This window comes from Phasianus colchicus, chromosome 1 (assembly GCF_987193195.1).
Source record: "Phasianus colchicus chromosome 1, bPhaCol1.hap1.1, whole genome shotgun sequence".
NCBI lineage: Eukaryota > Metazoa > Chordata > Aves > Galliformes > Phasianidae > Phasianus > Phasianus colchicus.
In genome coordinates, this window is record NC_143436.1 from 603,403 (window position 1) to 615,362 (window position 11,960).

General features: G+C 58.5%; 1 protein-coding gene and 1 pseudogene across 5 annotated transcripts in view; both read left to right on the plus strand.

Moving 5' to 3' along the window:
* The window catches only part of SHANK3 (SH3 and multiple ankyrin repeat domains 3), a 290,023-nt gene extending 286,968 nt beyond the window's left edge, over positions 1-3,055 (plus strand). For all 5 annotated transcript variants that reach the window (XM_090121481.1, XM_090121525.1, XM_090121365.1 and 2 more), the window contains one exon: positions 2,424-3,055. In XM_090121481.1, coding sequence (XP_089977607.1) covers positions 2,424-2,967 — 544 coding nt within the window. In that variant the 3' untranslated portion in view covers positions 2,968-3,055. The remainder of the gene's footprint in view (positions 1-2,423) is intronic.
* A 1,889-nt stretch (positions 3,056-4,944) lies between these two features.
* Positions 4,945-8,190, plus strand: LOC149919305 (uncharacterized; annotated as a pseudogene).
* Positions 8,191-11,960: the final 3,770 nt, after the last annotated feature.

Below are 11,960 nucleotides of genomic sequence, written 5' to 3' on the forward strand. Positions count from 1 at the left end.
TCAGGTGGAGAAGAGCTCTGAGACCCCCAGTCCAACCCCAGACCATCCCACCGTGCCCACTGCCCGCGTCCCCAAGTGCCACATCCCTGTGGTCACTGAACACCCCCAGGGATGGGGACTTCCCACTGCCCTGGGCAGCTGTGCAGTGCTGACCGCTCTTTGCAGCACAGGTTGTTCCCAGTCTCCAACCTGACCCTCCCCATTGCACCCTGAGCCCATCCCCTCAACGCACAACACAGCGTGTTGCTGTCCTCTGAAATCCTCTCTGCAGCGGTCATCATTCATCTTGCATCGAGATTAATTCACATTTGGACACAGATTTTGGCTTGTTCTGCAAGTTCCATGGAAGATGAGCCCTCAGACCGTAACTAATTGCATCCCTCAGCAGCGAGGCTGTGGCGTTGTCGCATCGCATTGCTCCTGGCAGGCCGTAGCCCTGTCCTCATTCTGCATTTGGCACCAAAGTGCCTGCTGGGCTGCCAGCTTCCTGGGTAGTGCAGGTATGACAGCTGGGTGTCACCTGCTGCCTGGTGAGCATTCCTGCATATCATCCTCGTGCTCTCCAACTGCAGTCTCTCCTTTCCCAATCTCTGGGAGCATTCCCCTCTCTCCATCCCATCTTCGCCAGGCTGAGCAAGCTCTTGGCCACCAGCTGCCACTGCCTGCAGCCACTCCTCTTCACATTTACCTTTCTTGAACGTGAGGGACCCGAACTGTCCTCCAAATGCCAGCAGAGATGGCAAAAAAACGTTGTCTGCTGCGATGATGTGAGTGCACACGTAGGTCTTGTAGCACTCCTGCTGTGCCAGTGCCTCCGGGCTGTGCCAGCAGACCCAGAACTTTCTCTTCCTTCATCATTTCCTATGGATGGGCTCTGGCTGAAAGCAGAGATCCTTTGCCAGCCCCTGTGAGCTGCGTACCGTCCGTGTTCTGTTTCTCATACTGCAGTCCTCAAGGTCATTCCGTTGTTCCTCTTTCGTATTGACGGCGCTTCCCAAGTGTGACTCACCGTCACGCTCCTCTGTAACTCCTGCTTTCTGTGCCAAGGTGGGAAGAAGATCAGCACAAGAGGCAGCGTGGCTGAGCTCACGGGCTGCAGACGGCCCTTCCTATTCCTCTCAAGCTCATCTTCAGTTAGCACCTATAGGCCTCTCAGAACGCGGCTCTTACGCAGCGTCTGCGTTGGTGGCTTTGGGCACTGCGTGCATTTCTGTTGCCGTCTGTTTGTTCCAGGAGGGGAAGGCAGAGCTGCAGGGTGCCGTGGTGCCCCAACTCCTTTCTGCCCTCCGTGGCTGGGCTGGAGGTTGGGTTGCCACCTGGCCAGAAGCAACGCACTCCTCTGGCTGCTTGTTGGCAAAGCACAGCCCGGTCAAAGAGTGGCAGTCAGGGCAGCTGGAGGCAGCACGGGGCAGAAGTGGCTGAGCTGGATGCTGGGTGCACAGAAGGACCGCACAGAGTCCCACGGCCCTGCTCAGCACCAAGGCCCTGATGGCCCCACAGGATTCCACCCCTGGGTTCCACGGGCTGAGGGGCTCGCTCTGGTCAGAGCACTCCAAGCAGATGCTGTCTGGTGGTTTTTTGGTTCATTTATTTTCTCATTGGGAGCATCCTTGTTTATGCCAGGCGAGGTTTATAACAAGCAGGTGATGGCAGAAGGGAGGTGTTCTTGCAGCACCATTTGTCTCCTATCAGATCCTCCAGTCTGGTGCAGAGCAGACCTTGGCCGGTGCCCAGGGACACCGCGCATCCCCGGCGCTGCTGCAGAAGGAACTGGCCCAGCACCACACTGCCCACACACACAGCCCAGCAGGTCGGAGCATTTATGCTCGTGGGGGCAGAACAAGATGCAGACAGGTTAGGCCCCTCCCTGCCCTACACACAGCCCACAGCAGAGCTCAGCCCCATTCTGTGATGGTCAGCCCCTGCTGCCCCATGCCCGGAGCCTCGCACCGGAGCCTGGGGAGATGCTGGAAGTTCTACAGCTGGAGGTCCTCTCATCCTACAGAGGGGCTCTGTCCCCGTGGCAGATGTGCTCAGGTGGTTGTGTGTTGCTCTGGCTGTGTCTGTCGCTCTGCCTTAGTGAGGGGAGGTGGTCCCAGACGGAGGGGCAGGCGGCGGTGCGAGGTCCTCAGTGTGGCACTTCACAGTGAATCCGCAGAGGGCTGCAGGGCCAGGGCTGCTCCCAGGAAGGCTTTGGGTGTGCAGAGTGATGGCAGCACGGCTGAGATCCGGAGCTCCCGGAGAAAATTCCCACACCTCTTCTGCCTCCTCGGAGCAGACCTCGCAGGGCTTGCAGCAGGTCTTGGCCGGAGCTCCGAGCCGCGTCCCCGCGCGTTGTGTGTGTGCTCTGTGTCTGGGGACCTGGCCTCACCCCGCGCTCTGCTCTCTCTCCTCTCTCTCTCGCTGTACCGTTCTTTCTGCAGACTTTTCAGTAGTTTAGGAGAACTCAGCACCATTTCCCAGCGGAGCTCCGGGACCACCTACACGGTTCGACCTGGCAGTCGCTACCCCGTAACCCGACGTACCCCCAGCCCCGTGAAGCCGGCTCTGGATCGGACAGAGCCGCTCAGCACCGTGCGGCCCTACGGCCTGACCCCTCCCACCATCCTCAAATCTTCCAGCCTCTCCATCCCACACGAGCCCAAGGAGGTGCGCTTTGTGGTCAGGAGTGTGAGCGCCCGGAGCCGCTCCCCGTCCCCGTCCCCCTCGCCAGGGCCGCCCCTGCACACCCTCCACCCGCCGAGGCCCTTCATGCAGAAACCCCTCCACCTGTGGAACAAGTACGACGTTGGGGACTGGCTGGAAAGCATCAACTTGGTGGAGCACCGAGACAAGTTTGAGGACCATGAGATCGAGGGCACGCATCTGCCTGCCCTCACCAAGGAGGACTTTGTGGAGTTGGGGGTGACACGGGTCGGGCACCGGATGAACATCGAGCGGGCACTCAAGCAGCTGGTAGACAGCTGACCATGCTAGGCAGCGCCGGCCTCTTCCAGAGCCACCAACGGGGCGGGGGGACGTTTCTACCAGACTAATAAAACCCATTTTGATTCTCTTTCTACTCTGAGCACTGCACTGAAGGGTGCGGAGCCTGACGGCTCCCACCCGCTCCCAGGCGGCCCCGTGCCGCGCACGCGCAGCCCCGCTCAGCCCCGCCGGCCCCGCGACGCCTTCGGGAAAAGGAATGTTGCATGAAATACATCCTCTTTTCCGTCCCTCCCAGAGAGTCCGGCCTGTATATCGCTTGATGTGCTCTTGCCTGGGGGCGTCGCCGGTGGCCGGAAGGGCCGAGGAGCCACGTGCCGCCGTGCCATGGCTCTGTGCCTGGCCTGTGGCACGGTGACACCTGGCTGGGGCTGGGGGCCGACCCGCCGCCAGGCGAGGAGCCTGACCCTCCTGCAGGCATCTCGTGTGGCAGGTGGGAACGGGCCGGCCAGGCCCTGGGGTGCGCAGCACAGCCAGGCCCAGCAGTGCCGCCAGGCCCAGCAGTGTGGCTAAACCCAACGGTGCAGCCAGGCCCAGCGACATAGCTAGGCTGGGTGGCACAGCTAGGCCTGCAAGCACAGCTAGGCCTGGCAGTGCCTCTAGGCCTGGTGGTGTGGCTAGGCCCGGTGGCACAGCTAGGCCTCGTGGTGCACTTAGGCCCAGCAGTGCAACTAGGTCCAGTGACATGGCTGGGCCCAATGGCGCACCCAGGCCCAGTGGCATAGCGAGGCCTGGTGGCACAGTTAGGCCCAGCAGTACTGTTAGGCCTGGTGGCACAATTAGGCCCAGTGGCACGAGGCCTGGTGGCACAGTTAGGCCCAGCAGTACAGTTAGGCCTGGTGGCAGTTAGGCCCAGCAGTACGGTTAGGCCCGGTGGCTCAACTAGGCCCAGTGGCATGAGGCTTGGTGGCAAAGTTAGGCCCAGCAGTACTGTTAGGCCCAGTGGCACAATTAGGCCCAGTGGCACGAGGCCTGGTGGCAAAGTTAGGCCCAGTGGCACAGCAAGGCCTGGTGGCACAGTTAGGCCCAGCAGTATAGTTAGGCCTGGTGGCACAAGGCCTGGTGGCACAGTTAGGCCCAGCAGTACAGCTAGGCCTGGTGGCACAAGGCCTGGTGGCACAGTTAGGCCCAGCAGTACTGTTAGGCTTGGTGGCACATTTAGGCCCAGTGGCACGAGGCCTGGTGGCAAAGTTAGGCCCAGCAGTACTGTTAGGCCTGGTGGCACAACAAGGCCTGTTGGCGCGGCTCGGCCCGGCGGTGCCGCCTGCTGCAGGAGGCAGGCAGGGTGCTGAGGGGGGGGAGCAGCCTCGGTGGCGGGGCGGCCCAGCGAGGGGTCCCGGTGCCGTGGGGGTGGCCGCCCCACTCCCGCCCCGCTCCCACCCCGCAGCCCCTGGTCCGGCTCTCCTGGCAGACCGGAGCCGTGCGAGAGAGGAGAGGGAGCGAAACCGCATGGATTGAAGCATGTTTGGGGGGTGTCGAGGGAGGCTGGTGGGGACCCAGCAGCAAACGCTTTGCCAACGGTGAGGGTGGGGGGTGGGGGGAGGTGTTTGGTTTCCTCTTGGTTTGGGGTCTTGTTTCCAAGGGGATGCGTTGATGGGTAATATTTAATCTCCGTGCATTTATATAGAGAGCAGCTGATGATCTACAAGAGACGATTCTGACCTACAGGATTCCCACTCTGTCCTTGTCATCCTTATTTTGCATCTTTTTAATCGATCAGCTATATATTTGAAAAGAGAGAACAAATATCTATATATCTATATCTATAGCTATAGCCACCTGATTTTGTTATAATTTTACTAAATCTATATATCTCTAGACTTGTTGAGATGCTGACGAGGCGGTGCCTGCACCCCTCCCCCAGGACGCCCATCGCTCATGGGAGTTTTTAGCGACTGACTGACTGAATGTTAAAAAAAAAAAAAAAAAAAAAAAAAAAAAAAAAGAAAGAGTCTTTTTAAAAAAAAAAACTTTAAAAAAAAAAAAAACCAACAGCTCCTTTCAGACACTCTGGATTTTAAAGATTTAGAAACACAAAGCAACGAAACCGCTCGGTTTTTGGGACACACCACGTCTTCCATCCCCGCAGGCAGAGGCAAACGCATGGAGATGGAGAGCTTCCAGTCCCCGCTCCTGGATGCTGCTCTCCCTCCGGTGCCGGGGAACCCGCAGACCCACGGCCTGGGGCGGGCGGCCCCGGTGCTGGAGGGGCAGCAGCCCCATTCCCGTTCCCGCGCCCCATGCACTCCCCTCGCCAGCATCGCGCGCCCAGGCTCAGGGGTGGCCAGGGGACGGCTTGGTGACTGGTGTTCCCCAAAAGCCGAGTCCCCCATGAAGGCATTAACTCTTCTGGTGCTAGAGGGAAGGACAAGGAGGTTCCTTCTGACCCTCACACATCTACGAACCTTTACAACCTTCAGCCAGTGGAAGGCCCAGGGCTGGGGCTGCGGCCCCTTCCCCTGCGCGCGGCCCCGGGCTGAGCCCCTCTGATGGGCCCCGGTGGCTGCGGTGCTGTCTCCTTACCCTGAGCTCTCGGCCTCTGAGGCTCCATCCAGAGCTCTCTGGAAACCACTGAATTCTGTGTATCCACAGCGCTTCTTCCCTCCCCAGGCGATGCCCCAGCACTTGCACGGGGAAGGTGAGGGGCTCCCAACCTGTACCTTCTTATTCTGCAAGCAAAAATCCCTCTGTAGATACCCGGGGTACTCCAGGCCTCCCACCTAATAACGGGGGAGCCAGGAGGCATCCCAGCTTTGACTGCAGCCATCGCGTCCACCCGAGGCCACCTCCTTGCTGGCCAGCTTTGCCACTGCGCCCGCCCTCCTGTGTGTGCCAACGCTGCGCTGTCGTGTGCCCACATCCTGCCCTGTGCCGTTATCACCTCTGGTCCCATCCAGCCCTGCCACCACGCTCCCATCGCCCTCTGTACCCCACCACACTCCCCAGTCCCTCCTGGTGGTCTCTTCGCATTTTGACACAAGCATCGCATTGTCCCCATCCTTCATCCTCAGCCCCCTGCCCCCCATTACCTGCATTGCATCCCCTCTGCCCACCCTGGCATGAGCAAGCACCCTCTGAGTTACCAGAGTTTGTTGGCATGCTCGTGCACAGGGACGGTCCTGCACCACGGACGTGCAGCAGCCACGGCTGCTCCGCACTCCTCCATGCTCTGCTCCTGTCGTCACCTCCTGCTCTGCAGTGCCCGGATCTCAGAGCCGTGCCGTGAGCCAGGTGTGTTCCCTGCAACCCAAACCTTCCTTCATGCTGGTTCTGTTCCATCAGCCCACGCCTGGCGAGGTGGCACGGCCGCATCCTGTGGGCGCTCCGCATCGCTGCATGTCCGCAGCCCTGTGCCCTGCAGGCTCTGCCACAAACCCTGCAGAACACTGGGATTTCTACAGACCTTCAGTCCACCCTCCTGTTCCTCACGCTGCTTCTGCAGGGCCGCCCCGCGGTGCTGTGGGACAGCCCATTTCCTGCACCGTGCCGTGGGGATCTGTGCCGTTGGTGCATCAGCCTCGTGCCCCACGCTGTCCTTTCCTGCTGCATGTCCCATGCTTGCCACTCATGCACTGCCCTGCATGCCGCAGCTCACCGTGCTGCAAACCTCTGCACCAATGCAGGTTCTGCCTAGGCTGCCCAGCTTGGTTCTGCAGCCCTGCACCTGCACCCTGCTCCCACCTCCTCCATCCCCATCCCTATTCCCATCCCTATTCCCATCCCTATTCCCATCCCTATTTCCATCCCCATCCCCATCTACAACCCTATTCCCATCCCCAACCGTATTCCCATCCCCATCCCCATCCCCACCTCCATCCCCATCCCCATCCCTATCCCCATTCCTAAACCCACCCCCATGTCCCTCTCCCCATTCCTGCAGGTAAAGCAGACCCCAGCAGCCCCCACCCCACAGAGCAGCGCAGTCCTGCTGCCCAGCATCCCCCCGGCACGGCCCTGAGCCCCCAGTGCTCGGTGCACAGGTTGGAGTGTTCCGTGTTGCCCTGAGTGCAGGCAGCTCCTCAGGCTCTGTCTGAGGAGTTCGGGTCTCTGCCCCTTCCGCAGCTGCTTCTGGGGCGACCCACAGAGACCCCGCCTGCAGCCGCCCCCCGCCACGAGGGGCCAGAAGACTGCAGAGCGAAACTTTTCTGCAGGACGTTCGGTCTGGGACCAGGAAGCTGGACGCCTTCTTGCCATTTCCAAAGAGCCTTCCTTGCCCCACTGCTGCCCCATCCTCCCACCAGGGCTGGAGATGGATGGTGGGCACACAGTTCTGCCTGGCGCCCGCGCCGCCGTGTGCCCCCCAGCTCCCACCGTGCCAAGCAGCTGCAGCCGTACCTGTGTTGGAAAACACTGGGTGACCACGGGGCAAAGCCCCACGGCACCACGGCTCGTCCCAGTCAGGAAAACACAAAAGAAGGCGACACCCAACCACGGCCGTGCCATCACCCCGTCCCCACGGCTGCTCGGGTCTGCACCAAACCCTGCACCTCTTCAGTGCCCGTCTCCTCCTCAGCTGGATCTTCCCATCTCAGTGCCCTTCCCTTCTATTCCCACGTCCTCCCCTCTCAGTGCCCTTCCCTTCTATTCCCACGTCCTCCCCTCTCAGTGCCCATCCCTTCTATTCCCACGTCCTCCCATCTTAGTGCCCATCCCTTCTATTCCCACGTCCTCCCCTTTCAGTGCCCATCTCCTCCACATCTGCATCCTCCCATCTCAGTACCCATCCTTTCCACATCCTCCCCTCTCAATGCCCAACCCTTCTATTCCCACATCCTCCCATCTCAGTGCCCATCCCTTCTATTCCCACGTCCTGCCATCTCAGTACCCATCCTTTCCACATCCTCCCATCTCAGTGCCCATCCCTTCTATTCCCACATCCTCCCCTCTCAGTGCCCATCTCCTCCACATCCGCATCCTCCCATCTCAGTACCCATCCTTTCCACATCCTGCCATCTCAGTGCCCATCCCTTTCATGCCCACACCCTCCCATCTCAGTGCCCACCCCCCTCCACGGCCGGATGCACACGGAGCTCCATGAGCGTGGGCTCAGGGCTTTGGAGACGGCCCCGCACAGCTCCCCAGGAGCAGTGAGTGCGGATCGGCCCCAACAGCGGTCGCATCCCACCATCATTTCTGGTCCCACCCAGACAGAAGCGCACCGTCCCAGCTCATGCAGCTGCTGCTACTTAACCTTTTTTTTTTTTTTTTTTTCTCAGCTGAAGCAAAGAGGGTTTTTTTTCCCATGTGTAGATAGCTCTTTTCTGACTTTAGATCTACTCTGATGGCATTGGCATCTCCACCCCGAGCATCCCGGACCCAGTGAGACGCTTCGCTTTGACAAGCCATTCAGGAGGAGGCCGAGCGCGCGGCGCCCGCTGCCCTCACTGTGATGCTCATGGCTTCTCGACATTGGGTTACTTCTGTACAAAGGGAGACACTTCTTGGGGTTTTCTTTTTTTGGGTTTTTTTTTTTTTTTCTTTTTTTTTTTTCCTGGCTTTGAAGGGAATTTTTAAGAAAAAAAAAAAAAAAAAGTTGTTGGTATTTTTCCTTTGTCCAAACAAAATCCATCGATCCTCATTCTTCATAACCCCTCCTCTGTAACTCTGACGTTAGGAGAAAAGGAACCAAAACCCAACGCACTTTGTGGCTGATGGCCATGGGCAACCAAAGCCAGTGCACATCATTGCTGATGGCCATGGGCAACTATAGCCAATGTGCTTTGTGCTTGATGGCCATGGGCAACCAAAGCCAGTGCACATCATTGCTGATGGCCGTGGGCAACCAAATCCAATGTGCTTTGTGCTTGATGGCTATGGGCAACCAAAGCCAATGCACATCATTGCTGATGGCCATGGGCAACTATAGCCAACATGCTTTTTGCTTGATGGCCATGGGCAACCAAAGCCAACGTGCTTTGTGCTTGATGGCCCTGGGCAAACAAAGCAATGTGCTTTGTGGTTGATGGCCATGGGCAACCAAAACCAACGTGCTTTGTGCTTGATGGCCATGGGCAACCAAAGCCAATGTGCTTTGTGCTTGATGGCCATGGGCAATTATAGCCATTGTGCTTTGTGCTTGATGGCCATGGGCAACCAAAGCCAATGTGCTTTGTGCTTGATGGCCATGGGCAACTATAGCCAACGTGCTTTGTGCTTGATGGCCATGGGCAATTATAGCCATTGTGCTTTGTGCTTGATGGCCATGGGCAAGCAAAGCCAACGCACATCATTGCTGATGGCCATGGGCAACCAAAGCCAATGTGCTTTGTGCTTGATGGCCATGGGCAACCAAAGCCAGTGTGCTTTGTGCTTGATGGCCCTGGGCAACCAAAGCCAACACGCTTTGTTACCAATGGCCACGAGCTTTGGCAGCAGCACAGTGCGTCCCGGTTTTCTTCCTCCAGCACATGTGCATCCCCCATTGCTGGCATGCATGTAGACATGTGCGTATATCCCCCCACACACACACGGCCCCCGGGCACGTGCACACTCACAAGGACTCTGCATGTGCATCGACACGCTTGCACCTCGCACACGTGTGCGCGGAGCCGCAGGCCTCGTCCCACCACCACACTCGATCCCACCCGGACGAACTCACCTGTGGGTTTTTGTTCTGTTTTTAATTTTACAGGGTCAGTTTGACTTCACCCTTATTTTGTATGGATTTTCGGAGGAGATTTCTCCTTCTCCAGAGTCATGGAGGTGTGGCCATTCGCCTCCCGCCCTTGACGTTGTGATACACATACCCCACAGAGATCTATGTTTCTTATATTATATTATTATTATTATTATTATGTAATAAATTTATAAGAAAGCTTCGCTCTGTTCTCTGCTCTCTCTCTGTCCCCACACCGGACCCCTCCTCCCCTTCCTCAGATGAGGACCTGAGCTGCCATCACCGCAGGGCTCTGGGGCTCTCGTGCACATCTCTACGGGCAGCACCGGGGTGTCACAGTGCCCACTGCTCACCCAATGTCTGCCCTACAGGATCGGGGGGTGCTGGGAGACCCCAGCATGTCGCCCCAATGCCCACTGCCACCGCTGCCCCTCCTCACACACAGCCATGCTGCCCTCCAGGCTGGCGCAGAGCTGGTGGGGGTCTCACCACAGCCCCAGCACAGCAAATGACAAATCCTGACCCCATTGCCCCAAACCCGGTCCCAGTCCTCCCCACAACCCCTGACCCCACGACCCCGTCCCCACACCACGCTGTGCTGCGCCCATTTTGGTAATGGTGATGGGGTCCCTTCTGGAGGTCCCATGTTCCCATAGGGGTTCTTCAGCTCTTTCCTCTAGTTTCAAGTCACAGAACCCAGAGCTGTAGAGCTGGAAGGGACCCCTGCAGCTCCCCCCGCCCAGCCCCCCCAGCAGCTCCCTACACAGAGCAGAGGGGAGCAGCACCTCCCCGCCCTGCCGGCCGCGCTCTGTGCAATGCACCCCGGGGTCCCATTGGCCTTTTGGCCACCTTTTGGTTGGCTCTTGGTCAGCTGTGGGCTTCCAGGACCCCCAGGTCCTTCTCTGCAGAGCTCCTTTCCAACAGCTCAGCCCCCAGCCTAGAATCATAGAATCACAGAATCATAGAATTGCTTAGGTTGGAAAAGACCTTAAAGATCATCGAGTCCAACCACAACCCAACCATCCTACCCCAACTCTAACAGCCCTCCGCTAAATCACAGCCCTGAGCACCACATCCAAAGGGTTTGTAAACACATCCAGGGATGGTGACTCAACCACCTCCCTGGGCAGCCCATCCCAGTGCTTAACAACCCTTTCTGTAAAGAAGTTCTTCCTGATACCCAACCTAAACCTCCCCTGGCACAACTTGAGGCCATTTCCCCTCGTCCTGTCACCACTGAGAAGAGACCAACCTCACTCTGCTGCAATCACCTCTCAGGTACTGGAAGACAGCAATCAGGTCTCCCCTCAGCCTCCTCTTCCCCAGACCCACCATCCCCAGTTCCTCCAGTCTCTCCTTGCAGGCCATATTCTCCAAGCCCTTCCCCAGCCTTGTTGCCCATCTCTGGCCCTGCTGCAGCATCTCCACGTCCTTTCTGTGCTGAGGTGCCCAAACCTGAACCCAGCACTCAATGTGAGGCCTCACAGTGCTGAGCACAGGGCAGGATGACTTCCCTGCTGCTGCTCACCATTCCTGATCCCAGCCAGGATGCCATCGGCCTCCTTGGCCACCTGGGCACACTGCTGGCTCACACTCAGCCCACTGTCCATCAGCACACTGAGCTCCCTTTCCATCAGGCAGCTTTCAGCCATTCCTCCCCAAGCCTGCAGGGTTGCTGTGAGCAAAATGCAGGACCCCACGCTTGGCCCTATTGAAACTCACACAGTTGACCTTGGCCCATCCATCCAGTCTGTCCAGGTCCCCCTGCAGTGCCCTTCTCCCCCCAACACTCCCTCCCGACTTGGTGTCATCTGCAAACTTACTGAGGGTGCACTCAATCCCCTCATCCAGATCATTAATAAAGATGTTAAATAGGAGTGGCCCCAGCACTGAGCCCCGGGGGATACCACTCGTGACCAGCTGGATTTGACCCCATTGACCACAAGTCTTTGTGCCCGGCCATCCAGCCAGCGTTTCACCCAGCGGGGCGTGCGCCCAGCCGAACTGTGGGCAGCCAGCTTCTCCATGAGAACGTTGTTGGGGACAGTCCTGATGTTTGGGACCGGATGATCTTGAAGGTCTTTTCCAACCCTGGTTCTTCTGTGACAGTGTCAAAGGCCTTACTGGAGCCCAGGTAGATCACATCAACAGCCTTACACAGAAGGCTTTCACAGAATCACCAAAGCTGAAAAAGAGATCATCCAGTCCAACTGCCCACGTCCCCCAGTGCCACGTCCCTGTGGTCACTGAACACCCCAGGGATGGGGACTCCCCACTGCCCTGGGCAGCTGTGCAGTGCTGGCCGCTCTTTGCAGCACAGGTTGTTCCCAGTCTCCAACCCGACCCTCCCCATTGCACC